The sequence below is a fragment of the Oncorhynchus clarkii genome, chromosome 12 (genome assembly GCF_045791955.1).
Source record: "Oncorhynchus clarkii lewisi isolate Uvic-CL-2024 chromosome 12, UVic_Ocla_1.0, whole genome shotgun sequence".
NCBI classification, from domain to species: Eukaryota; Metazoa; Chordata; class Actinopteri; order Salmoniformes; family Salmonidae; genus Oncorhynchus; species Oncorhynchus clarkii.
The window spans coordinates 87,672,142-87,699,428 of NC_092158.1; the positions used below are offsets into that span (position 1 = coordinate 87,672,142).

At 51.5% G+C, this 27,287-nt stretch overlaps 1 protein-coding gene across 1 annotated transcript in view; it reads right to left on the reverse strand.

Annotated features, from left to right (window-relative positions):
• Positions 1-18,579: 18,579 nt before the first annotated feature.
• The window catches only part of LOC139421584 (NLR family CARD domain-containing protein 3-like), a 72,893-nt gene continuing 64,185 nt past the window's right edge, over positions 18,580-27,287 (reverse strand). The window contains exons 8-12 of the mRNA XM_071172627.1: positions 25,090-26,890; positions 24,618-24,791; positions 20,740-20,913; positions 20,535-20,581; positions 18,580-20,117 (exon numbers count right to left, since the gene is read on the reverse strand). Coding sequence (XP_071028728.1) covers positions 19,597-20,117; positions 20,535-20,581; positions 20,740-20,913; positions 24,618-24,791; positions 25,090-26,890 — 2,717 coding nt within the window. The 3' untranslated portion in view covers positions 18,580-19,596. The remainder of the gene's footprint in view (positions 20,118-20,534; positions 20,582-20,739; positions 20,914-24,617; positions 24,792-25,089; positions 26,891-27,287) is intronic.

Here is a 27,287-nt window from a genome sequence, read left to right on the forward strand (position 1 = left end):
CTGGTTCTGGTTCGGGTCTGGTCTGGTTCGGTCTGGTTGGGTCTGTCTGGTTGGGTCTGTCTGGTCTGGTCTGGTTCGGTCTGGGTCTGTCTGGTTCTGTCTGGTTCGGGTCTGGTCCGGTTCGGGTCTGGTCCGGTTCGGGTCTGGTCTGGTTCGGGTCTGGTCCGGTTCGGGTCTGGTCTGGTTTGGTCTGGTTCGGTCTGGTTTGTTCTGGTCTGATCTGGTTCGGTCTGGTTCGTTCTGGTCTGGTCTGGTTCGGTCTGGTCTGGTTCGGGTCTGGTCTTGTTCGGTCTGGTCTGGTTCGGTCTGGTTCGGTTCGGTCTGGTCTGGTCTGGTTCGGTCTGGCCTGGTCTGGTTCGGTCTGGTTCGTTCTGGTCTGGTTCGGTCTGGTTCGTTCTGGTCTGGTCTGGTTCGGTCTGGTTCGGTCTAGTCTGGTCCTGGTCTGGTCTGGTTCGGTCTGGTTCGTTCTGGTCTGGTCTGGTTCGGTCTGGTTCGGTCTGGTTTGTTCTGGTCTGATCTGGTTGGGTCTGGTTCGGTCTGGTCTGGCTCGGTCTGTTCCGGTCCGGTTCGTTCTGGTCTGGTCTGGTTCGGTCTGGTTCGTTCTGGTCTGGTCTGGTTCGGTCTGGTCTGGTTCGGGTCTGGTCTGGTTCGGTCTGGTTCGTTCTGGTTCGGTTCAGTCTGGTCTGGCTCTGTCTGGTTCGGTCTGGTCTGGTTTGATCTGGTCCGGTCTGGTTCGGTCTGGTTCGCTCTGGTCTGGTTTGGTCTGGTTCGGTCTGGTTCGTTCTGGTCTGGTTCGTTCTGGTTCGGTTCGGTCTGTTCTGGTCTAGTTCGGTCTGGTTCGGTTCGGTCTGTTCTGGTCTGGTTCGGGTTCTGTCTGGTTCTGTCTGGTCTGGTCTGGTCTGGTCCGGTCCGGTCGGGTCTGGTTCGGTCTAGTCTGGTTCGGTCTGGTCTGGTTCGTTCTGGTTCGGTCTGGTCTGGTTCGGTCTGGTCTGGTCTGGTTCGGTCTGTTCTGGTCTGGTTCTGGTCCGGTCTGGTTCGGTCTGGTTCGGTCTGTTCTGGTCTGGTTCTGGTCCGGTCTGGTTCGGTCTGGTTCTGGTCCGGTCTGGTTCGGTTCGGTCTGTTCTGGTCCGGTCCTGGTCTGGTCCGGTCCTGGTCTGGTCCGGTCAAACCTGGTTCAGTCCGGTCAAACCTGGTTCAGTCTTGTCTTGTCTTGTCTTGTCTGGTTCGGTCTGGTTCTGGTCCGGTCTGGTTCGGTCTGGTTCTGGTCCGGTCTGGTTCGGTCTGGTTCTGGTCCGGTCTGGTTCGGTCTGGTTCTGGTCCGGTCTGGTTCGGTCTGGTTCTGGTCCGGTCTGGTTCGGTCTGGTTCTGGTCCGGTCTGGTTCGGTTCGGTCTGTTCTGGTCCGGTCCTGGTCTGGTCCGGTCCTGGTTCAGTCCGGTCAAACCTGGTTCAGTCCGGTCAAACCTGGTTCAGTCTTGTCTTGTCTTGTCTTGTCTGGTTCGGTCTGGTTCTGGTCCGGTCTGGTTTGGTCTGGTTCGGTCTGGTCTGGTTCGGTCTGGTTCGTTCTGGTCTGGTCCTGTTCTGGTCTGGTCCTGTTCTGTCTGGTCTGGTTCGGTCTGGTCTGGTTCGGTCTGGTTCGGTTCGGTCTGGTTCAGTCCGGTCTGGTTCGGTCTGGTTCTGGTCCGGTCTGGTTCGGTTCGGTCTGTTCTGGTTCGGGTCCGGTCCTGGTCTGGTCCCGGTCCGGTCCGGTCCCGGTCTGGTCTGGTCTGGTCCGGTCCCGGTCTGGTCAAACCTGGTTCAGTCTGGTCAAACCTGGTTCAGTCTGGTCAAACCTGGTTCAGTCTGGTCAAACCTGGTTCAGTCTGGTCAAACCTGGTTCAGTCTGGTCAAACCTGGTTCAGTCTGGGTCTTGTCTTGTCTTGTCTTGTCTTGTCTGTTCCGGTCCTGGTCTGGTCCGGTCCTGGTCTGGTCCGGTCCTGGTCCTGGTCTGGTTCGGTCTGGTCTGGTTTGGTCTGGTTCGGTCTGGTCTGGTTCGGTCTGGTTCGTTCTGGTCTGGTCCTGTTCTGGTCTGGTCCTGTTCTGTCTGGTCTGGTTCGGTCCGGGTCTTGTCTGGTCTGGTCTGGTTCGGTCCTGGTCTTGTCTGGTCTGGTCTGGTCCGGTCCCGGTCTGGTCCGGTCCCGGTCTGGTCAAACCTGGTTCAGTCTGGTCAAACCTGGTTCAGTCTGGTCAAACCTGGTTCAGTCTGGTCAAACCTGGTTCAGTCTGGTCAAACCTGGTTCAGTCTGGGTCTTGTCTTGTCTTGTCTTGTCTTGTCTTGTCTTGTCTTGTCTTGTCTGTTCCGGTCCTGGTCTGGTCTGGTCCTGGTCTGGTTCGGTCTGGTCTGGTTTGGTCTGGTTCGGTCTGGTTCGTTCTGGTCTGGTTCGTTCTGGTCTGGTTCGGTCTGGTCTGGTTCGGTCTGTTCTGGTTCTGGTCTGGTCCTGGTCTGGTTCGGTCTGGTCCGGTCCTGGTCTGGTTCGGTCTGGTTCGGTCTGGTCTGGTTCGGTCTGGTTCGGTTCAGTCTGGTCTGGTCTGGTTCGGTTCGGTCTGGTCTGGTTCGGTCTGGTCCGGTCCTGGTCTGGTCAAATCTGGTTCGGTCTGGTTCGGTTCGGTCTCGTTCTGGTCTAGTTCTGGTTCGTTCTGGTCTAGTTCTGGTTCGGGTCTGGTCTTGTTCGGTCTGGTTCGGTCTGGTCTGTTCTGGTCTGTTCTGGTCTGGTTCGGTCTGGTCCGGTCCTGGTCTGGTTCGGTCTGGTCTGGTCAAATCTGGTCTGGTTCGGTCTTGTCTTGTCTGGTTCTGTCTGTTCTGGTCTGGTTCGGTCTGGTTCGGTCTGTTCTGGTCTGGCTCTGTCTGGTTCGGTCTGGTCCGGTTCGGTCTGGTCCGGTCTGGTTCGGTCTGGTTCGGTCTAGTCTGGTCCTGGTCTGGTCCGGTCTGGTTCGGTCTGGTTCGGGTCTGGTCTGGTCTGGTCTTTTTCGGTCTGGTTCGGGTCTGGTCTGGTCTGGTTCGGTCTGGTCTGGTCTGGTCTGGTCTAGTTCGGTCTGGTCTGGTTCGGCTGGTTCGGGTCTGGTCTGGTTCGGTCTGGTCTGGTTGGGTCTGTCTGGTTGGGTCTGGTTCGGTCTGGTCTGGTTCAGTCTGGTCTGGTTCAGTCTGGTCTGGTTCAGTCTTGTCTGGTTCAGTCTTGTCTTGTCTTGTCTTGTCTTGTCTTGTCTTGTCTTGTCTGTTCCGGTCCTGGTCTGGTCCTGTTCTGGTCTGGTTCTGGTCCGGTCTGGTTCGGTTCGGTCTGTTCTGGTTCGGGTCCGGTCTGGTTCGGTTCGGTCTGTTCTGGTCTGGTTCGGTCCGGTCTGGTTCGGTCCGGTCCTGGTCTTGTCTGGTCTGGTCTGGTCCGGGTCTGGTCAAACCTGGTTCAGTCTGGTCAAACCTGGTTCAGTCTGGTCAAACCTGGTTCAGTCTGGTCAAACCTGGTTCAGTCTGGTCAAACCTGGTTCAGTCTTGTCTTGTCTTGTCTTGTCTTGTCTTGTCTGTTCCGGTCCTGGTCTGGTCCGGTCCTGGTCTGGTCCGGTCAAACCTGGTTCAGTCCGGTCAAACCTGGTTCAGTCTTGTCTTGTCTTGTCTGGTTCGGTCTGGTTCTGGTCCGGTCTGGTTCGGTCTGGTTCTGGTCCGGTCTGGTTCGGTCTGGTTCTGGTCCGGTCTGGTTCGGTCTGGTTCTGGTCCGGTCTGGTTCGGTCTGGTTCTGGTCCGGTCTGGTTCGGTTCGGTCTGTTCTGGTCCGGTCCTGGTTCAGTCCGGTCAAACCTGGTTCAGTCCGGTCAAACCTGGTTCAGTCCGGTCAAACCTGGTTCAGTCTTGTCTGGTCCTGTCTGGTCCGGTCTGGTCCTGTCTGGTCCGGGTCTGGTCCTGTCTGGTTCGGGTCTGGTCCTGTCTGGTTCGGGTCTGGTCCTGTCTGGTTCGGGTCTTGTCTTGTCTTGTCTTGTCTTGTCTTGTCTTGTCTTGTCTTGTCTTGTCTTGTCTTGTCTTGTCTTGTCTTGTCTTGTCTTGTCTTGTCTTGTCTTGTCTTGTCTTGTCTTGTCTTGTCTTGTCTTGTCTGTTCCGGTCCTGGTCTGGTCTGGTCTGGTCTGGTCCTGGTCTGGTTCGGTCTGGTCTGGTTTGGTCTGGTTCGGTCTGGTTCGTTCTGGTCTGGTTCGTTCTGGTTCGGTTCGGTCTGTTCTGGTCTAGTTCGGTCTGGTTCGGTTCGGTCTGTTCTGGTCTGGTTCGGGTTCTGTCTGGTTCTGTCTGGTCTGGTCTGGTCTGGTCCGGTCCGGTCGGGTCTGGTTCGGTCTAGTCTGGTTCGGTCTGGTCTGGTTCGTTCTGGTTCGGTCTGGTCTGGTTCGGTCTGGTCTGGTCTGGTTCGGTCTGTTCTGGTCTGGTTCTGGTCCGGTCTGGTTCGGTCTGGTTCGGTCTGTTCTGGTCTGGTTCTGGTCCGGTCTGGTTCGGTCTGGTTCTGGTCCGGTCTGGTTCGGTTCGGTCTGTTCTGGTCCGGTCCTGGTCTGGTCCGGTCCTGGTCTGGTCCGGTCAAACCTGGTTCAGTCCGGTCAAACCTGGTTCAGTCTTGTCTTGTCTTGTCTTGTCTGGTTCGGTCTGGTTCTGGTCCGGTCTGGTTCGGTCTGGTTCTGGTCCGGTCTGGTTCGGTCTGGTTCTGGTCCGGTCTGGTTCGGTCTGGTTCTGGTCCGGTCTGGTTCGGTCTGGTTCTGGTCCGGTCTGGTTCGGTCTGGTTCTGGTCCGGTCTGGTTCGGTTCGGTCTGTTCTGGTCCGGTCCTGGTCTGGTCCGGTCCTGGTTCAGTCCGGTCAAACCTGGTTCAGTCCGGTCAAACCTGGTTCAGTCTTGTCTTGTCTTGTCTTGTCTGGTTCGGTCTGGTTCTGGTCCGGTCTGGTTTGGTCTGGTTCGGTCTGGTCTGGTTCGGTCTGGTTCGTTCTGGTCTGGTCCTGTTCTGGTCTGGTCCTGTTCTGTCTGGTCTGGTTCGGTCTGGTCTGGTTCGGTCTGGTTCGGTTCGGTCTGGTTCAGTCCGGTCTGGTTCGGTCTGGTTCTGGTCCGGTCTGGTTCGGTTCGGTCTGTTCTGGTTCGGGTCCGGTCCTGGTCTGGTCCCGGTCCGGTCCGGTCCCGGTCTGGTCTGGTCTGGTCCGGTCCCGGTCTGGTCAAACCTGGTTCAGTCTGGTCAAACCTGGTTCAGTCTGGTCAAACCTGGTTCAGTCTGGTCAAACCTGGTTCAGTCTGGTCAAACCTGGTTCAGTCTGGTCAAACCTGGTTCAGTCTGGGTCTTGTCTTGTCTTGTCTTGTCTTGTCTGTTCCGGTCCTGGTCTGGTCCGGTCCTGGTCTGGTCCGGTCCTGGTCCTGGTCTGGTTCGGTCTGGTCTGGTTTGGTCTGGTTCGGTCTGGTCTGGTTCGGTCTGGTTCGTTCTGGTCTGGTCCTGTTCTGGTCTGGTCCTGTTCTGTCTGGTCTGGTTCGGTCCGGGTCTTGTCTGGTCTGGTCTGGTTCGGTCCTGGTCTTGTCTGGTCTGGTCTGGTCCGGTCCCGGTCTGGTCCGGTCCCGGTCTGGTCAAACCTGGTTCAGTCTGGTCAAACCTGGTTCAGTCTGGTCAAACCTGGTTCAGTCTGGTCAAACCTGGTTCAGTCTGGTCAAACCTGGTTCAGTCTGGGTCTTGTCTTGTCTTGTCTTGTCTTGTCTTGTCTTGTCTTGTCTTGTCTGTTCCGGTCCTGGTCTGGTCTGGTCCTGGTCTGGTTCGGTCTGGTCTGGTTTGGTCTGGTTCGGTCTGGTTCGTTCTGGTCTGGTTCGTTCTGGTCTGGTTCGGTCTGGTCTGGTTCGGTCTGTTCTGGTTCTGGTCTGGTCCTGGTCTGGTTCGGTCTGGTCCTGGTCTGGTTCGGTCTGGTTCGGTCTGGTCTGGTTCGGTCTGGTTCGGTTCAGTCTGGTCTGGTCTGGTTCGGTTCGGTCTGGTCTGGTTCGGTCTGGTCCGGTCCTGGTCTGGTCAAATCTGGTTCGGTCTGGTTCGGTTCGGTCTCGTTCTGGTCTAGTTCTGGTTCGTTCTGGTCTAGTTCTGGTTCGGGTCTGGTCTTGTTCGGTCTGGTTCGGTCTGGTCTGTTCTGGTCTGTTCTGGTCTGGTTCGGTCTGGTCCGGTCCTGGTCTGGTTCGGTCTGGTCTGGTCAAATCTGGTCTGGTTCGGTCTTGTCTTGTCTGGTTCTGTCTGTTCTGGTCTGGTTCGGTCTGGTTCGGTCTGTTCTGGTCTGGCTCTGTCTGGTTCGGTCTGGTCCGGTTCGGTCTGGTCCGGTCTGGTTCGGTCTGGTTCGGTCTAGTCTGGTCCTGGTCTGGTCCGGTCTGGTTCGGTCTGGTTCGGGTCTGGTCTGGTCTGGTCTTTTTCGGTCTGGTTCGGGTCTGGTCTGGTCTGGTTCGGTCTGGTCTGGTCTGGTCTGGTCTAGTTCGGTCTGGTCTGGTTCGGCTGGTTCGGGTCTGGTCTGGTTCGGTCTGGTCTGGTTGGGTCTGTCTGGTTGGGTCTGGTTCGGTCTGGTCTGGTTCAGTCTGGTCTGGTTCAGTCTGGTCTGGTTCAGTCTTGTCTGGTTCAGTCTTGTCTTGTCTTGTCTTGTCTTGTCTTGTCTTGTCTTGTCTGTTCCGGTCCTGGTCTGGTCCTGTTCTGGTCTGGTTCTGGTCCGGTCTGGTTCGGTTCGGTCTGTTCTGGTTCGGGTCCGGTCTGGTTCGGTTCGGTCTGTTCTGGTCTGGTTCGGTCCGGTCTGGTTCGGTCCGGTCCTGGTCTTGTCTGGTCTGGTCTGGTCCGGGTCTGGTCAAACCTGGTTCAGTCTGGTCAAACCTGGTTCAGTCTGGTCAAACCTTGTCTTGTCTTGTCAAGTCTTGTCTTGTCTTGTCTTGTCTGTTCCGGTCCTGGTCTGGTCCGGTCCTGGTCTGGTCTGGTCTGGTCCTGGTCTGGTTCGGTCTGGTCTGGTTTGGTCTGGTTCGGTCTGGTTCGTTCTGGTCTGGTTCGTTCTGGTCTGGTTCGGTCTGGTCTGGTTCGGCTGGTTCTGGTTCGGGTCTGGTCTGGTTCGGTCTGGTTGGGTCTGTCTGGTTGGGTCTGTCTGGTCTGGTCTGGTTCGGTCTGGGTCTGTCTGGTTCTGTCTGGTTCGGGTCTGGTCCGGTTCGGGTCTGGTCCGGTTCGGGTCTGGTCTGGTTCGGGTCTGGTCCGGTTCGGGTCTGGTCTGGTTTGGTCTGGTTCGGTCTGGTTTGTTCTGGTCTGATCTGGTTCGGTCTGGTTCGTTCTGGTCTGGTCTGGTTCGGTCTGGTCTGGTTCGGGTCTGGTCTTGTTCGGTCTGGTCTGGTTCGGTCTGGTTCGGTTCGGTCTGGTCTGGTCTGGTTCGGTCTGGCCTGGTCTGGTTCGGTCTGGTTCGTTCTGGTCTGGTTCGGTCTGGTTCGTTCTGGTCTGGTCTGGTTCGGTCTGGTTCGGTCTAGTCTGGTCCTGGTCTGGTCTGGTTCGGTCTGGTTCGTTCTGGTCTGGTCTGGTTCGGTCTGGTTCGGTCTGGTTTGTTCTGGTCTGATCTGGTTGGGTCTGGTTCGGTCTGGTCTGGCTCGGTCTGTTCCGGTCCGGTTCGTTCTGGTCTGGTCTGGTTCGGTCTGGTTCGTTCTGGTCTGGTCTGGTTCGGTCTGGTCTGGTTCGGGTCTGGTCTGGTTCGGTCTGGTTCGTTCTGGTTCGGTTCAGTCTGGTCTGGCTCTGTCTGGTTCGGTCTGGTCTGGTTTGATCTGGTCCGGTCTGGTTCGGTCTGGTTCGCTCTGGTCTGGTTTGGTCTGGTTCGGTCTGGTTCGTTCTGGTCTGGTTCGTTCTGGTTCGGTTCGGTCTGTTCTGGTCTAGTTCGGTCTGGTTCGGTTCGGTCTGTTCTGGTCTGGTTCGGGTTCTGTCTGGTTCTGTCTGGTCTGGTCTGGTCTGGTCCGGTCCGGTCGGGTCTGGTTCGGTCTAGTCTGGTTCGGTCTGGTCTGGTTCGTTCTGGTTCGGTCTGGTCTGGTTCGGTCTGGTCTGGTCTGGTTCGGTCTGTTCTGGTCTGGTTCTGGTCCGGTCTGGTTCGGTCTGGTTCGGTCTGTTCTGGTCTGGTTCTGGTCCGGTCTGGTTCGGTCTGGTTCTGGTCCGGTCTGGTTCGGTTCGGTCTGTTCTGGTCCGGTCCTGGTCTGGTCCGGTCCTGGTCTGGTCCGGTCAAACCTGGTTCAGTCCGGTCAAACCTGGTTCAGTCTTGTCTTGTCTTGTCTTGTCTGGTTCGGTCTGGTTCTGGTCCGGTCTGGTTCGGTCTGGTTCTGGTCCGGTCTGGTTCGGTCTGGTTCTGGTCCGGTCTGGTTCGGTCTGGTTCTGGTCCGGTCTGGTTCGGTCTGGTTCTGGTCCGGTCTGGTTCGGTCTGGTTCTGGTCCGGTCTGGTTCGGTTCGGTCTGTTCTGGTCCGGTCCTGGTCTGGTCCGGTCCTGGTTCAGTCCGGTCAAACCTGGTTCAGTCCGGTCAAACCTGGTTCAGTCTTGTCTTGTCTTGTCTTGTCTGGTTCGGTCTGGTTCTGGTCCGGTCTGGTTTGGTCTGGTTCGGTCTGGTCTGGTTCGGTCTGGTTCGTTCTGGTCTGGTCCTGTTCTGGTCTGGTCCTGTTCTGTCTGGTCTGGTTCGGTCTGGTCTGGTTCGGTCTGGTTCGGTTCGGTCTGGTTCAGTCCGGTCTGGTTCGGTCTGGTTCTGGTCCGGTCTGGTTCGGTCTGTTCTGGTTCGGGTCCGGTCCTGGTCTGGTCCCGGTCCGGTCCGGTCCCGGTCTGGTCTGGTCTGGTCCGGTCCCGGTCTGGTCAAACCTGGTTCAGTCTGGTCAAACCTGGTTCAGTCTGGTCAAACCTGGTTCAGTCTGGTCAAACCTGGTTCAGTCTGGTCAAACCTGGTTCAGTCTGGTCAAACCTGGTTCAGTCTGGGTCTTGTCTTGTCTTGTCTTGTCTTGTCTGTTCCGGTCCTGGTCTGGTCCGGTCCTGGTCTGGTCCTGGTCCTGGTCTGGTTCGGTCTGGTCTGGTTTGGTCTGGTTCGGTCTGGTCTGGTTCGGTCTGGTTCGTTCTGGTCTGGTCCTGTTCTGGTCTGGTCCTGTTCTGTCTGGTCTGGTTCGGTCCGGGTCTTGTCTGGTCTGGTCTGGTTCGGTCCTGGTCTTGTCTGGTCTGGTCTGGTCCGGTCCCGGTCTGGTCCGGTCCCGGTCTGGTCAAACCTGGTTCAGTCTGGTCAAACCTGGTTCAGTCTGGTCAAACCTGGTTCAGTCTGGTCAAACCTGGTTCAGTCTGGTCAAACCTGGTTCAGTCTGGGTCTTGTCTTGTCTTGTCTTGTCTTGTCTTGTCTTGTCTTGTCTTGTCTTGTCTGTTCCGGTCCTGGTCTGGTCTGGTCCTGGTCTGGTTCGGTCTGGTCTGGTTTGGTCTGGTTCGGTCTGGTTCGTTCTGGTCTGGTTCGTTCTGGTCTGGTTCGGTCTGGTCTGGTTCGGTCTGTTCTGGTTCTGGTCTGGTCCTGGTCTGGTTCGGTCTGGTCCGGTCCTGGTCTGGTTCGGTCTGGTTCGGTCTGGTCTGGTTCGGTCTGGTTCGGTTCAGTCTGGTCTGGTCTGGTTCGGTTCGGTCTGGTCTGGTTCGGTCTGGTCCGGTCCTGGTCTGGTCAAATCTGGTTCGGTCTGGTTCGGTTCGGTCTCGTTCTGGTCTAGTTCTGGTTCGTTCTGGTCTAGTTCTGGTTCGGGTCTGGTCTTGTTCGGTCTGGTTCGGTCTGGTCTGTTCTGGTCTGTTCTGGTCTGGTTCGGTCTGGTCCGGTCCTGGTCTGGTTCGGTCTGGTCTGGTCAAATCTGGTCTGGTTCGGTCTTGTCTTGTCTGGTTCTGTCTGTTCTGGTCTGGTTCGGTCTGGTTCGGTCTGTTCTGGTCTGGCTCTGTCTGGTTCGGTCTGGTCCGGTTCGGTCTGGTCCGGTCTGGTTCGGTCTGGTTCGGTCTAGTCTGGTCCTGGTCTGGTCCGGTCTGGTTCGGTCTGGTTCGGGTCTGGTCTGGTCTGGTCTTTTTCGGTCTGGTTCGGGTCTGGTCTGGTCTGGTTCGGTCTGGTCTGGTCTGGTCTGGTCTAGTTCGGTCTGGTCTGGTTCGGCTGGTTCGGGTCTGGTCTGGTTCGGTCTGGTCTGGTTGGGTCTGTCTGGTTGGGTCTGGTTCGGTCTGGTCTGGTTCAGTCTGGTCTGGTTCAGTCTGGTCTGGTTCAGTCTTGTCTGGTTCAGTCTTGTCTTGTCTTGTCTTGTCTTGTCTTGTCTTGTCTTGTCTGTTCCGGTCCTGGTCTGGTCCTGTTCTGGTCTGGTTCTGGTCCGGTCTGGTTCGGTTCGGTCTGTTCTGGTTCGGGTCCGGTCTGGTTCGGTTCGGTCTGTTCTGGTCTGGTTCGGTCCGGTCTGGTTCGGTCCGGTCCTGGTCTTGTCTGGTCTGGTCTGGTCCGGGTCTGGTCAAACCTGGTTCAGTCTGGTCAAACCTGGTTCAGTCTGGTCAAACCTGGTTCAGTCTGGTCAAACCTGGTTCAGTCTGGTCAAACCTGGTTCAGTCTGGTCAAACCTGGTTCAGTCTTGTCTTGTCTTGTCTTGTCTTGTCTTGTCTGTTCCGGTCCTGGTCTGGTCCGGTCCTGGTCTGGTCCGGTCAAACCTGGTTCAGTCCGGTCAAACCTGGTTCAGTCTTGTCTTGTCTTGTCTGGTTCGGTCTGGTTCTGGTCCGGTCTGGTTCGGTCTGGTTCTGGTCCGGTCTGGTTCGGTCTGGTTCTGGTCCGGTCTGGTTCGGTCTGGTTCTGGTCCGGTCTGGTTCGGTCTGGTTCTGGTCCGGTCTGGTTCGGTCTGGTTCTGGTCCGGTCTGGTTCGGTCTGGTTCTGGTCCGGTCTGGTTCGGTTCGGTCTGTTCTGGTCCGGTCCTGGTTCAGTCCGGTCAAACCTGGTTCAGTCCGGTCAAACCTGGTTCAGTCCGGTCAAACCTGGTTCAGTCCGGTCAAACCTGGTTCAGTCTTGTCTGGTCCGGTCTGGTCCTGTCTGGTTCGGGTCTTGTCTTGTTCGGGTCTTGTCTTGTCTTGTCTTGTCTTGTCTTGTCTTGTCTTGTCTGTTCCGGTCCTGGTCTGGTCTGGTCTGGTCCTGGTCTGGTTCGGTCTGGTTTGGTCTGGTTCGGTCTGGTTCGTTCTGGTCTGGTTCGTTCTGGTCTGGTTCGTTCTGGTCTGGTCTGGTTCGGTCTGGTCTGGTTCGGGTCTGGTCTGGTTCGGTCTGGTTCGGTTCGGTCTGGTCTGGTCTGGTTCGTTCTGGTCTGGTTCGGTCTGGTCTGGTTCGGGTCAGGTTCGGTCTGGTCTGGTTCGGTCTGGTTCGTTCTGGTTCGGTTCAGTCTGGTCTGGCTCTGTCTGGTTCGGTCTGGTCCGGTCTCGTCTGGTCTGGTTCGGTTCGGTCTGGTTCGGTCTGGTCTGGTCCGGTCTGGTTCGGTCTGGTCTAGTTCGGTCTGGTTCGGTCTAGTCTGGGTCTGGTCTGGTTCGGTCTAGTCTGGGTCTGGTCTAGTTCGGTCTGGTTCGGTTCGGTCTGTTCTGGTCTGGTTCGGGTTCTGTCTGGTTCTGTCTGGTCTGGTCTGGTCTGGTCCGGTCCGGTCGGGTCTGGTTCGGTCTAGTCTGGGTCTGGTCTGGTTCGTTCTGGTTCGGTCTGGTCTGGTTCGGTCTGGTCTGGTCTGGTTCGGTCTGTTCTGGTCTGGTTCTGGTCCGGTCTGGTTCGGTCTGGTTCGGTCTGTTCTGGTCTGGTTCTGGTCCGGTCTGGTTCGGTCTGGTTCTGGTCCGGTCTGGTTCGGTTCGGTCTGTTCTGGTCCGGTCCTGGTCTGGTCCGGTCCTGGTCTGGTCCGGTCCGGTCAAACCTGGTTCAGTCCGGTCAAACCTGGTTCAGTCCGGTCAAACCTGGTTCAGTCTTGTCTTGTCTTGTCTTGTCTGTTCCGGTCCTGGTCTGGTTCTGGTCCGGTCTGGTTCGGTCTGGTTCTGGTCCGGTCTGGTTCGGTTCGGTCTGTTCTGGTTCGGGTCCGGTCCTGGTCTGGTCCCGGTCCGGTCCGGTCCCGGTCTGGTCTGGTCTGGTCCGGTCCCGGTCTGGTCAAACCTGGTTCAGTCTGGTCAAACCTGGTTCAGTCTGGTCAAACCTGGTTCAGTCTGGTCAAACCTGGTTCAGTCTGGTCAAACCTGGTTCAGTCTGGTCAAACCTGGTTCAGTCTGGGTCTTGTCTTGTCTTGTCTTGTCTTGTCTGTTCCGGTCCTGGTCTGGTCCGGTCCTGGTCTGGTCCGGTCCTGGTCCTGGTCTGGTTCGGTCTGGTCTGGTTTGGTCTGGTTCGGTCTGGTCTGGTTCGGTCTGGTTCGTTCTGGTCTGGTCCTGTTCTGGTCTGGTCCTGTTCTGTCTGGTCTGGTTCGGTCTGGTCTGGTTCGGTCTGGTTCGGTTCGGTCTGGTTCAGTCCGGTCTGGTTCGGTCTGGTTCTGGTCCGGTCTGGTTCGGTTCGGTCTGTTCTGGTTCGGGTCCGGTCCTGGTCTGGTCCCGGTCCGGTCCGGTCCCGGTCTGGTCTGGTCTGGTCCGGTCCCGGTCTGGTCAAACCTGGTTCAGTCTGGTCAAACCTGGTTCAGTCTGGTCAAACCTGGTTCAGTCTGGTCAAACCTGGTTCAGTCTGGTCAAACCTGGTTCAGTCTGGTCAAACCTGGTTCAGTCTGGGTCTTGTCTTGTCTTGTCTTGTCTGTTCCGGTCCTGGTCTGGTCCGGTCCTGGTCTGGTCCGGTCCTGGTCCTGGTCTGGTTCGGTCTGGTCTGGTTTGGTCTGGTTCGGTCTGGTCTGGTTCGGTCTGGTTCGTTCTGGTCTGGTCCTGTTCTGGTCTGGTCCTGTTCTGTCTGGTCTGGTTCGGTCCGGGTCTTGTCTGGTCTGGTCTGGTTCGGTCCTGGTCTTGTCTGGTCTGGTCTGGTCCGGTCCCGGTCTGGTCCGGTCCCGGTCTGGTCAAACCTGGTTCAGTCTGGTCAAACCTGGTTCAGTCTGGTCAAACCTGGTTCAGTCTGGTCAAACCTGGTTCAGTCTGGTCAAACCTGGTTCAGTCTGGGTCTTGTCTTGTCTTGTCTTGTCTTGTCTTGTCTTGTCTTGTCTTGTCTTGTCTGGTCCGGTCCTGGTCTGGTCTGGTCCTGGTCTGGTTCGGTCTGGTCTGGTTTGGTCTGGTTCGGTCTGGTTCGTTCTGGTCTGGTTCGTTCTGGTCTGGTTCGGTCTGGTCTGGTTCGGTCTGTTCTGGTTCTGGTCTGGTCCTGGTCTGGTTCGGTCTGGTCCGGTCCTGGTCTGGTTCGGTCTGGTTCGGTCTGGTCTGGTTCGGTCTGGTTCGGTTCAGTCTGGTCTGGTCTGGTTCGGTTCGGTCTGGTCTGGTTCGGTCTGGTCCGGTCCTGGTCTGGTCAAATCTGGTTCGGTCTGGTTCGGTTCGGTCTCGTTCTGGTCTAGTTCTGGTTCGTTCTGGTCTAGTTCTGGTTCGGGTCTGGTCTTGTTCGGTCTGGTTCGGTCTGGTCTGTTCTGGTCTGTTCTGGTCTGGTTCGGTCTGGTCCGGTCCTGGTCTGGTTCGGTCTGGTCTGGTCAAATCTGGTCTGGTTCGGTCTTGTCTTGTCTGGTTCTGTCTGTTCTGGTCTGGTTCGGTCTGGTTCGGTCTGTTCTGGTCTGGCTCTGTCTGGTTCGGTCTGGTCCGGTTCGGTCTGGTCCGGTCTGGTTCGGTCTGGTTCGGTCTAGTCTGGTCCTGGTCTGGTCCGGTCTGGTTCGGTCTGGTTCGGGTCTGGTCTGGTCTGGTCTTTTTCGGTCTGGTTCGGGTCTGGTCTGGTCTGGTTCGGTCTGGTCTGGTCTGGTCTGGTCTAGTTCGGTCTGGTCTGGTTCGGCTGGTTCGGGTCTGGTCTGGTTCGGTCTGGTCTGGTTGGGTCTGTCTGGTTGGGTCTGGTTCGGTCTGGTCTGGTTCAGTCTGGTCTGGTTCAGTCTGGTCTGGTTCAGTCTTGTCTGGTTCAGTCTTGTCTTGTCTTGTCTTGTCTTGTCTTGTCTTGTCTTGTCTGTTCCGGTCCTGGTCTGGTCCTGTTCTGGTCTGGTTCTGGTCCGGTCTGGTTCGGTCTGTTCTGGTTCGGGTCCGGTCTGGTTCGGTTCGGTCTGTTCTGGTCTGGTTCGGTCCGGTCTGGTTCGGTCCGGTCCTGGTCTTGTCTGGTCTGGTCTGGTCCGGGTCTGGTCAAACCTGGTTCAGTCTGGTCAAACCTGGTTCAGTCTGGTCAAACCTGGTTCAGTCTGGGTCTTGTCTTGTCTTGTCTTGTCTTGTCTTGTCTTGTCTTGTCTTGTCTGTTCCGGTCCTGGTCTGGTCTGGTCCTGGTCTGGTTCGGTCTGGTTTGGTCTGGTTCGGTCTGGTTCGTTCTGGTCTGGTTCGTTCTGGTCTGGTTCGGTCTGGTCTGGTTCGGTCTGTTCTGGTTCTGGTCTGGTCCTGGTCTGGTTCGGTCTGGTCCGGTCCTGGTCTGGTTCGGTCTGGTTCGGTCTGGTCTGGTTCGGTCTGGTTCGGTTCAGTCTGGTCTGGTCTGGTTCGGTTCGGTCTGGTCTGGTTCGGTCTGGTCCGGTCCTGGTCTGGTCAAATCTGGTTCGGTCTGGTTCGGTTCGGTCTCGTTCTGGTCTAGTTCTGGTTCGTTCTGGTCTAGTTCTGGTTCGGGTCTGGTCTTGTTCGGTCTGGTTCGGTCTGGTCTGTTCTGGTCTGTTCTGGTCTGGTTCGGTCTGGTCCGGTCCTGGTCTGGTTCGGTCTGGTCTGGTCAAATCTGGTCTGGTTCGGTCTTGTCTTGTCTGGTTCTGTCTGTTCTGGTCTGGTTCGGTCTGGTTCGGTCTGTTCTGGTCTGGCTCTGTCTGGTTCGGTCTGGTCCGGTTCGGTCTGGTCCGGTCTGGTTCGGTCTGGTTCGGTCTAGTCTGGTCCTGGTCTGGTCCGGTCTGGTTCGGTCTGGTTCGGGTCTGGTCTGGTCTGGTCTTTTTCGGTCTGGTTCGGGTCTGGTCTGGTCTGGTTCGGTCTGGTCTGGTCTGGTCTGGTCTAGTTCGGTCTGGTCTGGTTCGGCTGGTTCGGGTCTGGTCTGGTTCGGTCTGGTCTGGTTGGGTCTGTCTGGTTGGGTCTGGTTCGGTCTGGTCTGGTTCAGTCTGGTCTGGTTCAGTCTGGTCTGGTTCAGTCTTGTCTGGTTCAGTCTTGTCTTGTCTTGTCTTGTCTTGTCTTGTCTTGTCTTGTCTGTTCCGGTCCTGGTCTGGTCCTGTTCTGGTCTGGTTCTGGTCCGGTCTGGTTCGGTCTGTTCTGGTTCGGGTCCGGTCTGGTTCGGTTCGGTCTGTTCTGGTCTGGTTCGGTCCGGTCTGGTTCGGTCCGGTCCTGGTCTTGTCTGGTCTGGTCTGGTCCGGGTCTGGTCAAACCTGGTTCAGTCTGGTCAAACCTGGTTCAGTCTGGTCAAACCTGGTTCAGTCTGGTCAAACCTGGTTCAGTCTGGTCAAACCTGGTTCGGTCTGGTCCGGTCCTGGTCTGTCTAGTCAAACCTCGTCGAGGGAGGGAGGGAGGGAGGGAGGGAGTTGTCTTGTCTTGTCTTGTCTTGTCTTGTCTTGTCTTGTCTTGTCTTGTCTTGTCTTGTCTTGTCTTGTCTTGTCTTGTCTTGTCTTGTCTGTTCCGGTCCTGGTCTGGTCTGGTCCTGGTCTGGTTCGGTCTGGTCTGGTTTGGTCTGGTTCGGTCTGGTTCGTTCTGGTCTGGTTCGTTCTGGTCTGGTTCGGTCTGGTCTGGTTCGGTCTGTTCTGGTTCTGGTCTGGTCCTGGTCTGGTTCGGTCTGGTCCGGTCCTGGTCTGGTTCGGTCTGGTTCGGTCTGGTCTGGTTCGGTCTGGTTCGGTTCAGTCTGGTCTGGTCTGGTTCGGTTCGGTCTGGTCTGGTTCGGTCTGGTCCGGTCCTGGTCTGGTCAAATCTGGTTCGGTCTGGTTCGGTTCGGTCTCGTTCTGGTCTAGTTCTGGTTCGTTCTGGTCTAGTTCTGGTTCGGGTCTGGTCTTGTTCGGTCTGGTTCGGTCTGGTCTGTTCTGGTCTGTTCTGGTCTGGTTCGGTCTGGTCCGGTCCTGGTCTGGTTCGGTCTGGTCTGGTCAAATCTGGTCTGGTTCGGTCTTGTCTTGTCTGGTTCTGTCTGTTCTGGTCTGGTTCGGTCTGGTTCGGTCTGTTCTGGTCTGGCTCTGTCTGGTTCGGTCTGGTCCGGTTCGGTCTGGTCCGGTCTGGTTCGGTCTGGTTCGGTCTAGTCTGGTCCTGGTCTGGTCCGGTCTGGTTCGGTCTGGTTCGGGTCTGGTCTGGTCTGGTCTTTTTCGGTCTGGTTCGGGTCTGGTCTGGTCTGGTTCGGTCTGGTCTGGTCTGGTCTGGTCTAGTTCGGTCTGGTCTGGTTCGGCTGGTTCGGGTCTGGTCTGGTTCGGTCTGGTCTGGTTGGGTCTGTCTGGTTGGGTCTGGTTCGGTCTGGTCTGGTTCAGTCTGGTCTGGTTCAGTCTGGTCTGGTTCAGTCTTGTCTGGTTCAGTCTTGTCTTGTCTTGTCTTGTCTTGTCTTGTCTTGTCTTGTCTGTTCCGGTCCTGGTCTGGTCCTGTTCTGGTCTGGTTCTGGTCCGGTCTGGTTCGGTCTGTTCTGGTTCGGGTCCGGTCTGGTTCGGTTCGGTCTGTTCTGGTCTGGTTCGGTCCGGTCTGGTTCGGTCCGGTCCTGGTCTTGTCTGGTCTGGTCTGGTCCGGGTCTGGTCAAACCTGGTTCAGTCTGGTCAAACCTGGTTCAGTCTGGTCAAACCTGGTTCAGTCTGGGTCTTGTCTTGTCTTGTCTTGTCTTGTCTTGTCTTGTCTTGTCTTGTCTGTTCCGGTCCTGGTCTGGTCTGGTCCTGGTCTGGTTCGGTCTGGTTTGGTCTGGTTCGGTCTGGTTCGTTCTGGTCTGGTTCGTTCTGGTCTGGTTCGGTCTGGTCTGGTTCGGTCTGTTCTGGTTCTGGTCTGGTCCTGGTCTGGTTCGGTCTGGTCCGGTCCTGGTCTGGTTCGGTCTGGTTCGGTCTGGTCTGGTTCGGTCTGGTTCGGTTCAGTCTGGTCTGGTCTGGTTCGGTTCGGTCTGGTCTGGTTCGGTCTGGTCCGGTCCTGGTCTGGTCAAATCTGGTTCGGTCTGGTTCGGTTCGGTCTCGTTCTGGTCTAGTTCTGGTTCGTTCTGGTCTAGTTCTGGTTCGGGTCTGGTCTTGTTCGGTCTGGTTCGGTCTGGTCTGTTCTGGTCTGTTCTGGTCTGGTTCGGTCTGGTCCGGTCCTGGTCTGGTTCGGTCTGGTCTGGTCAAATCTGGTCTGGTTCGGTCTTGTCTTGTCTGGTTCTGTCTGTTCTGGTCTGGTTCGGTCTGGTTCGGTCTGTTCTGGTCTGGCTCTGTCTGGTTCGGTCTGGTCCGGTTCGGTCTGGTCCGGTCTGGTTCGGTCTGGTTCGGTCTAGTCTGGTCCTGGTCTGGTCCGGTCTGGTTCGGTCTGGTTCGGGTCTGGTCTGGTCTGGTCTTTTTCGGTCTGGTTCGGGTCTGGTCTGGTCTGGTTCGGTCTGGTCTGGTCTGGTCTGGTCTAGTTCGGTCTGGTCTGGTTCGGCTGGTTCGGGTCTGGTCTGGTTCGGTCTGGTCTGGTTGGGTCTGTCTGGTTGGGTCTGGTTCGGTCTGGTCTGGTTCAGTCTGGTCTGGTTCAGTCTGGTCTGGTTCAGTCTTGTCTGGTTCAGTCTTGTCTTGTCTTGTCTTGTCTTGTCTTGTCTTGTCTTGTCTGTTCCGGTCCTGGTCTGGTCCTGTTCTGGTCTGGTTCTGGTCCGGTCTGGTTCGGTCTGTTCTGGTTCGGGTCCGGTCTGGTTCGGTTCGGTCTGTTCTGGTCTGGTTCGGTCCGGTCTGGTTCGGTCCGGTCCTGGTCTTGTCTGGTCTGGTCTGGTCCGGGTCTGGTCAAACCTGGTTCAGTCTGGTCAAACCTGGTTCAGTCTGGTCAAACCTGGTTCAGTCTGGGTCTTGTCTTGTCTTGTCTTGTCTTGTCTTGTCTTGTCTTGTCTTGTCTGTTCCGGTCCTGGTCTGGTCTGGTCCTGGTCTGGTTCGGTCTGGTCTGGTTTGGTCTGGTTCGGTCTGGTTCGTTCTGGTCTGGTTCGTTCTGGTCTGGTTCGGTCTGGTCTGGTTCGGTCTGTTCTGGTTCTGGTCTGGTCCTGGTCTGGTTCGGTCTGGTCCGGTCCTGGTCTGGTTCGGTCTGGTTCGGTCTGGTCTGGTTCGGTCTGGTTCGGTTCAGTCTGGTCTGGTCTGGTTCGGTTCGGTCTGGTCTGGTTCGGTCTGGTCCGGTCCTGGTCTGGTCAAATCTGGTTCGGTCTGGTTCGGTTCGGTCTCGTTCTGGTCTAGTTCTGGTTCGTTCTGGTCTAGTTCTGGTTCGGGTCTGGTCTTGTTCGGTCTGGTTCGGTCTGGTCTGTTCTGGTCTGTTCTGGTCTGGTTCGGTCTGGTCCGGTCCTGGTCTGGTTCGGTCTGGTCTGGTCAAATCTGGTCTGGTTCGGTCTTGTCTTGTCTGGTTCTGTCTGTTCTACCATCTATTTCAGTCTCTAACAATTGTTGTTGTTCTTGATAGGAACGACAAGCCCATCCTCCCCCTGGAGCTACTCCTGCATAGGCTTTCAGGATGTCCAAATGGACAGTCCAAAGATCCTCCTTTAGCATTACATGGTTTTGTTGTTGGTGTATTGTCCTGGAGCTCCAGGGACAGGGTACACCTCCACAGGTGGGTTGGTAATGAATGTCTCTGTACATTCATCGGTTTTAGATTACTATATTGATTCTGCTTATGTAGGAAAACAATTCATGATCATGGGGATTTTCCAGTATCTAGACTGTTCTCCCAGAAGTAGTGAGCAGAATCAACATAGGGTTAATTAATAGACATGTGTAAGCAGAATAAAGGCTGAGGTGAATGAACAGAGCTGGATCAACATGGAGTTATTCACTAGACATGTAAAAACAGAACGTAAGCAGAATCCATGGGAGTGTACAAGGCTGTGTTAAAGAGAAGCCATGTAATGTGTGTCCGTTATAGGCCTGAGGGAAGTCCTTACCTGGTCCTGTGACTAGTATTAAGGCATGTAATTGTATATAATTGTATATGTCTGTGCCATTACAGGCTTAGGGAACGCCATTATGTAATCCTATGAGTATCATTAGACCTGCATTGTGTGTGTCTGTATTATGTCTTGTATCATTTCTATGGATACACCACCAACAGAATCTGTAAACAAGCAAGAATTGAGAAAGAAAGAGAATGGTGGCAAGAGACCAAGGGGTGTTAATCATCTACATAGAGGGGAGTGACCATGTGTGTTATCTGAAAATGGAAACCTATAAAGCTCGTCTGTGACGAGAAGGCAGTTCTTCCATGGAATTGCTCGCCTTTGTTACTTTTTTGTAATAAAGTCTATTTCAATTCACACGCTCCGGTATCTGAGAAATATTTGATTCAGTATTTCCACGACACTTACCACTCTGAGATGCATTACACATGTACTGGAAAAGTACTGGGAAATCTCCAGTGTGTGTCAGAGTTACCATGGTTATTATTTACATGGTCACTGAGGAGTCATAACAAACCCTAAACCCTGGATAGAGGGGCTCAGTGAATGTGGTGTAGAATGTGTGCAGGTGGGTCAGTGTGTCAGAGGAGACTCTGTAGAAGGACAGAGTGCCGGCTGGCCAGTCCAGATACACTCCTACTCTGTGGGAGCTGGAGGAGGAGATGTCTATGGTAGTGGGATTATCATTGTGCCAGGCATAGTACCTGTTGTCAGAACAGAACAGACTCCAGGACTTGTCATTTAATCCAATCACACAGTCCTTACCCCCTCTCCTGCTGATTCCTTTATATGTCACTCCTATTCCAGACCGTCTCCCACTCCACTCTACCTCCCAGTAACAGCGCCCAGTCAGACCCTCTCTACAGAGCACCTGCTTCCAGCCATCAAATCTCTCTGGGTGATCAGGATACGGCTGCTCCTCTGTCCTCCATGTCACCTTTCTGTTCTCCTCAGACAGAGAGAGGAGTCTGTTTACTGTGTTTGGGTCCAGTGTGAGATCACAGGCATCTGATGGATGACACCAGACACAATATTAGAAATCATCATCATTCACATTAGAATGTTAACTCACGTTTCACCATTCATTTAATGTAGATGTTTCTAGGTATCAAAAGGAGAAGTTAAGGTAACTTGAGACTTGTTGAATGATCATATGTTATACTGTATAGTAAAATACAATACACTTATTCCCATTAATCACACACACACACATATTCATGAACACACACACATTTCTAGCGTAACACGCCATACACATAGTCAAAGCAACTCTTTCTAAACTTTGGTGTCCCTGATTTCTGCTTCTGTAGAACTACAGCTGATATTTAATATGACCAAGTAAGTAATGATGGTGGTCTTTGACTTTGACTTAAGTTGAATTAAGACTTATTCTTAGTCATATTCTTCACAGCAGTCAACACTCACATTTTCTAAGGCCAGGTTTCATTGTGTACTCTCCACCATGATCCACACTGCAGCGGTAAGCAGAAGAACAGACAGTCATTGAGGGATACACAGAGCACTCACACACAGCATAACTTTGTCCAAGTGGTGGTAAGAATGTTTGTTTTAACTAGCCTGATAACTCAAATATGTCTTATATGAACATTGACATAAACCCTCTACATACTTGAGTTTCTCCAGTCTGCAGTGTGAATCCTCCAGGCCAGCAGAGAGCAGTCTGACTCCTGAGTCTCCTGGGTGATTGTAGCTCAGGTCCAGCTCTCTCAGGTGTGAGGGGTTTGACCTCAGAGCTGAGACCAGAGAAGCACAGCCTTCCTCTGTGACTAGACAGCCTGACAGCCTGCAAAGAGTCAAATCATATTAAAACCACACTGCTATTCTTTGGTGGTGAAAATAGTGGCAGTATATTTTTTTCAACATATTCAGATATATCAGTGTCCTGAAACATTCCATATTTATTTCTAAATTAATGTATCATGATTAGAAATGACAAATTATTAAAGTATTGCTCGTAGAGAAAAATATAATGTACAAATATTTGAGTAGACTGACCAGAACAGTTTAAAAGCAGTATCAGTCAAAAGACAGACAGTGAGGAATCAGATTTAGATTGTATTGAGTATACAGTCCACACCATATCTATTTAGACAGTGAGGTATCAGATTTAGATTGTATTGAGTATTCAGTCCACACCATATATATTTAGACAGTGAAGTATCAGATTTATATTGTATTGAGTATACAGTCCACACCATATCTATTTAGACAGTGAGGTATCAGATTTAGATTGTATTGAGTATACAGTCCACACCATATCTATTTAGACAGTGAGGTATCAGATTTAGATTGTATTGAGTATACAGTCCACACCATATCTATTTAGACAGTGAGGTATCAGATTTAGATTGTATTGAGTATACAGTCCACAACATATCTATTTAGACAGTGAGGTATCAGATTTAGATTGTATTGAGTATACAGTCCACACCATATCTATTTAGACAGTGAAGTATCAGATTTATATTGTATTGAGTATACAGTCCACACCATATCTATTTAGACAGTGAGGTATCAGATTTAGATTGTATTGAGTATACAGTCCACACCATATCTATTTAGACAGTGAAGTATCAGATTTAGATTGTATTGAGTATACAGTCCACACCATATCTATTTAGACAGTGAGGTATCAGATTTAGATTGTATTGAGTATTCAGTCCACACCATATCTATTTAGACAGTGAGGTATCAGATTTAGATTGTATTGAGTATACAGTCCACACCATATCTATTTAGACAGTGAGGTGTCAGATTTAGATTGTATTGAGTATACAGTCCACACCATATCTATTTAGACAGTGAAGTATCAGATTTAGATTGTATTGAGTATACAGTCCTCACCATATCTATTTAGACAGTGAGGTATCAGATTTAGATTGTATTGAGTATACAGTTCACACCATATCTATTTAGACAGTGAGGTATCAGATTTAGATTGTATTGAGTATACAGTCCACACCATATCTATTTAGACAGTGAGGTATCAGATTTAGATTGTATTGAGTATACAGTCCACACCATATCTATTTAGACAGTGAGGTATCAGATTTAGATTGTATTGAGTATACAGTCCATACCATATCTATTTAGACAGTGAGGTATCAGATTTAGATTGTATTGAGTATACAGTCCACACCATATCTATTTAGACAGTGAAGTATCAGATTTAGATTGTATTGAGTATACAGTCCACATATACAGTCCACACCATATCTATTTAGACAGTGAAGTATCAGATTTAGATTGTATTGAGTATACAGTTCACACCATATCTATTTAGACAGTGAGGTATCAGATTTAGATTGTATTGAGTATACAGTCCACACCATATCTATTTAGACAGTGAGGAATCAGATTTAGATTGTATTGAGTATACAGTCCACACCATATCTATTTAGACAGTGAGGTATCAGATTTAGATTGTATTGAGTATACAGTCCACACCATATCTATTTAGACAGTGAGGTATCAGATTTAGATTGTATTGAGTATACAGTCCACACCATATCTATTTAGACAGTGAGGTATCAGATTTAGATTGTATTGAGTATACAGTCCACACCATATCTATTTAGACAGTGAGGTATCAGATTTAGATTGTATTGAGTATACAGTCCACACCATATCTATTTAGACAGTGAAGTATCAGATTTAGATTGTATTGAGTATACAGTCCACATATACAGTCCACACCATATCTATTTAGACAGTGAAGTATCAGATTTAGATTGTATTGAGTATACAGTCCACACCATATCTATTTAGACAGTGAAGTATCAGATTTAGATTGTATTGAGTATACAGTCCACATATACAGTCCACACCATATCTATTTAGACAGTGAAGTATCAGATTTAGATTGTATTGAGTATACAGTCCACACCATATCTATTTAGACAGTGAAGTATCAGATTTAGATTGTATTGAGTATACAGTCCACACCATATCTATTTAGACAGTGAAGTATCAGATTTAGATTGTATTGAGTATACAGTCCACATATACAGTCCACACCATATCTATTTAGACAGTGAGGTATCAGATTTAGATTGTATTGAGTATACAGTCCACACCATATCTATTTAGACAGTGAGGTATCAGATTTAGATTGTACTGAGTATACAGTCCACATCATATCTATTTAGACAGTGAGGCATCAGATTTAGATTGTATTGAGTATACAGTCCACACCATATCTATTTAGACAGTGAGGTATCCGATTTAGATTGTATTGAGTATACAGTCCACACCATATCTATTTAGACAGTGAGGTATCAGATTTAGATTGTATTGAGTATACAGTCCACACCATATCTATTTAGACAGTGAGGTATCAGATTTAGATTGTATTGAGTATACAGTCCACACCATATCTATTTAGACAGTGAGGTATCAGATTTAGATTGTATTGAGTATACAGTCCACACCATATCTATTTAGACAGTGAGGTATCAGATTTAGATTGTATTGAGTATACAGTCCACACCATATATATATTGACAGTGCAGTTAACATTTTAAAATTTGTCTCTGTAGTCCAGCATTTTGGATTTGAGGTGATAGTATATAATGTCACCTTATATTTGAGGGTATTTTCAAACATATCTCTTTTCAGTTTTCAAAATGAAAGCACTTTATGTATCTAGTCCCCACACGTCATAAGTATTCTGACCAATTCACTTAAAGTGTATTAAAGTAGTCAAAAGTTTAGTATTTGGTCGAAAACTAATTGGTTGCATTTAACGTTTGTTTTGCTTGTCTTTTGAGCTATGTTTTGCCCAATAGTAACTGAATGGTGGATGATGACTGGATTCATCTTCTGTCTAAGTGAGTAGATAACATGTTTCTAAACACTACTAATTTAATCATCGCATGTGTCTGTGTGTGTGCCTCCAGTATGTGTGTTCATTGAGTGATACAGGAATCCTGACCTCAGAGTCTCCAGTTAAACACTGGTAAACACATATGATGTGGACTATGTATCTGGTAAACACATATGATGTGGACTATGGGTCTGGTAAACACATATGATGTGGACTATGTGTGTCTGGTAAACACATATGATGTGGACTATGTGTCTGGTAAACACATATGATGTGGACTATGTGTCTGGTAAACACATGATGTGGACTATGTGTGTCTGGTAAACACATATGATGTGGACTATGTGTCTGGTAAACACATATGATGTGGACTATGTGTCTGGTAAACACATATGATGTGGACTATGTGTCTGGTAAACACATATGATGTGGACTATGTGTCTGGTAAACACATATGATGTGGACTATGTGCCTGGTAAACACATGATGTGGACTATGTGTACCTGGTAAACACATATGATGTGGACTATGTGTCTGGTAAACACATATGATGTGGACTATGTGCCTGGTAAACACATATGATGTGGACTATGTGTGTCTGGTAAACACAGGTGGATCTGGTGAACAGTTATCACTTGTTGACCAACTACAGGAACACTGACCTCAGAGTCTCCAGTTTACAGTTGGGATTCCCCAGTCCAGCAGAGAGCAGCTTCACTCCTGAATCCTTCAGGTCATTGTTGCTCAGATCCAGCTCTCTCAGGTGTGAGGGGTTTGAGATGAGAACTGAGAGCAACACTTCACAGGACGTGTCTGTGAGTTTACAGCCAGTGAGTCTGCCAACAGAGTAAATACAATGACAGACAGGTTGTATTAAAATGTTACGCTTAGCTTTCCCTGCTCACACTGTTTGCCGTGATGAGTAATGTGTACGCCGTGCATACATGGCTCAGTGCTACAACTGTTTCTGATCAGTTTGTATTATAGTTTAAGAGTTTTCAGCTGATGAAAATACTGTTGTTCCTACGTACAGTAAAGTTTGGTCACATGAGTACTTACAGAGCCAGTCAGCCAATGAAAATACTGCTGTTCCTACAATTTATTTTGGTGTGCTTTATTTACATGAATACTTACAGAGCTTTCCTGCAGCCTCTTACAGCAGGGAGCAGTCTCCTACGACCCTCCTCTGACGTCTTGTATTCCTTCAGGTCAAACACATCCAGAACCACCTCTGATATCTGCAGCGTGTAGGCCAGCGCTGAACAGTGAGCAAGGGAGAGGTTTTTGGATCTGTCCTCTGACGTCAAATACTCACGGATTTCCTCCTGTACTGACTGGTCTTTCATCTCTATCAGACAGTGAAAGAGATTGATGCACCTCTCAGGGGAGATGTTCTTCCTCTGCATCACCTTAAGGGATCGGATCGTTTTCTCGACGCTCTCTGGACTGCTTTCTGTCTGTGTCACCAGACCTCGTAGGAGTTTCTGATTGGACTCCAGTGACATGCCATGAAGGAAGCAGACAAAAAGGTCCAGGTGTCCATTCTTACTCTCCAAGGCTTTATCCACAGCACTCTTCAGCAGCTCATGCAAGGTTAGCTCTTCAGACGCAGCTCTAGACTTTCTCTTGAGGAAGGGCTTCAGTGCATCCATGTTCTTGGTTGTGTAACAATGGTATATGTAGACAGCCGAGAGAAACTCCTGAATGCTCAGATGAACAAAGCAGTACACCACTCTCTGAAAGAACACAGACTCCTCTTTAAAGATTTGTGTGCACAATCCTGAGTACACTGAGGCTTCTTTGACATCAATGCCACACTCTTTCAGGTCTTCTTCATAGAACATGAGATTACCCTTCTCCAGATGTTCAAACGCCAGCTTCCCCAGCTTCAGAAGATTGTCCTTATCTGACTCCATGAGCTCCTCTTGATCCATCTCATCTCTTCCATGATACTTCTGGTTCTTCAGGCTGGTCTGAATGAGCAGGAAGTGTATGGACATCTCAGTCAGAGTCGTGGGCATCTCTCTGCTCTTGTCTGTACTCAACATGTGTTCAAGGACTGTTGCAGAAATCCAACAGAAGACTGGAATGTGGCACATGATGTGGAGGCTCCTTGATGTCTTTATGTGTGAGATGATTCTGCTGGCCAGGTCCTCATCACTGAATCTCTTCCTGAAGTACTCCTCCTTCTGTAGGTCATTAAACCCTCGTACCTCTGTCACCTGGTCAACACACCCCGAAGAAATCTGATTGGCTGCTGCAGGTCGAGTAGTTATCCAAAGGAGAGCAGAGGGAAGCAGATTCCCCTTGATCAGGTTTGTCAACAGAACATCAACAGACGATGTCTGTGTGACATCAGACACCATTTCGTTGTGCTGGAAATCCAATGGAAATCTGCTTTCATCCAAACCATCCAAGATGAACATAGATTTACAGGCAGTGAGTTTCTTTGCATTGCCTATGTCTAGTTCTGTGTGGAAATAATTTAGAAGTCCAAGCAGACTGTACTGGATATCTTTGATCACGTTCAGCTCCCGAAAAGGAAGCACAAATATGATATCCACATCTTGATTTGCCTTCCCTTCAGCCCAGTCTAGGATGAACTTCTGCACAGAGACAGTTTTTCCGATGCCAGCGATGCCCTTCGTCAGCACAGTTCTGATGCTTCTCTCCTGGCCAGGTAAGAGTTTAAAGATGTCATTGCAGTGGATTGCTGTGTCATGTGAGGGTGGTGTCCTGGATGCTGTCTCAAGCTGCCACAACTCATGTTCACTGTTAACCCCTTCACTCTCTCCTTCTGTGATGTAGAGCTCTGTGTAAATCCTGTTGAGGGGAGTTTGATTCCCTGATTTTACCATGCCTTCTTTCACACATTCATACCTCCTTGTCAGACTGTCTTTGTGGTTTACTATAGCTCTCTGTAGGCTGTCATCCACTACAAGGGAAGTGTAAAAGGATGTGTATCAGACATTTGTTAACAGGATGAAAAGTGGTCGTTCCACAACTACAGTAAATAAGGGGGCTGGATTCAATCCGTGCAGAGGATGATCGGCAGCTCGAGTTAAATTTAACGGCAATGTTCCAGCGATCGCGAAGACTTTGTTCAATACGGATTTGCGAAAATGCATGTCAGCTGAATTGGAAATGACATTTAAAATGTCCACGCTGATCTGCTGCGATACGGATTGAATCAAGCCCCCAGACTTACTGTCAGCAATTGTGTCTGATACAATTATATTTATTCATTTATATTATTTGATGAAAAGTGGGCCTTCCACAACAACAGTAACTTATATTATCTCATATTATTGTAGTTAACTACTGTAAATCAT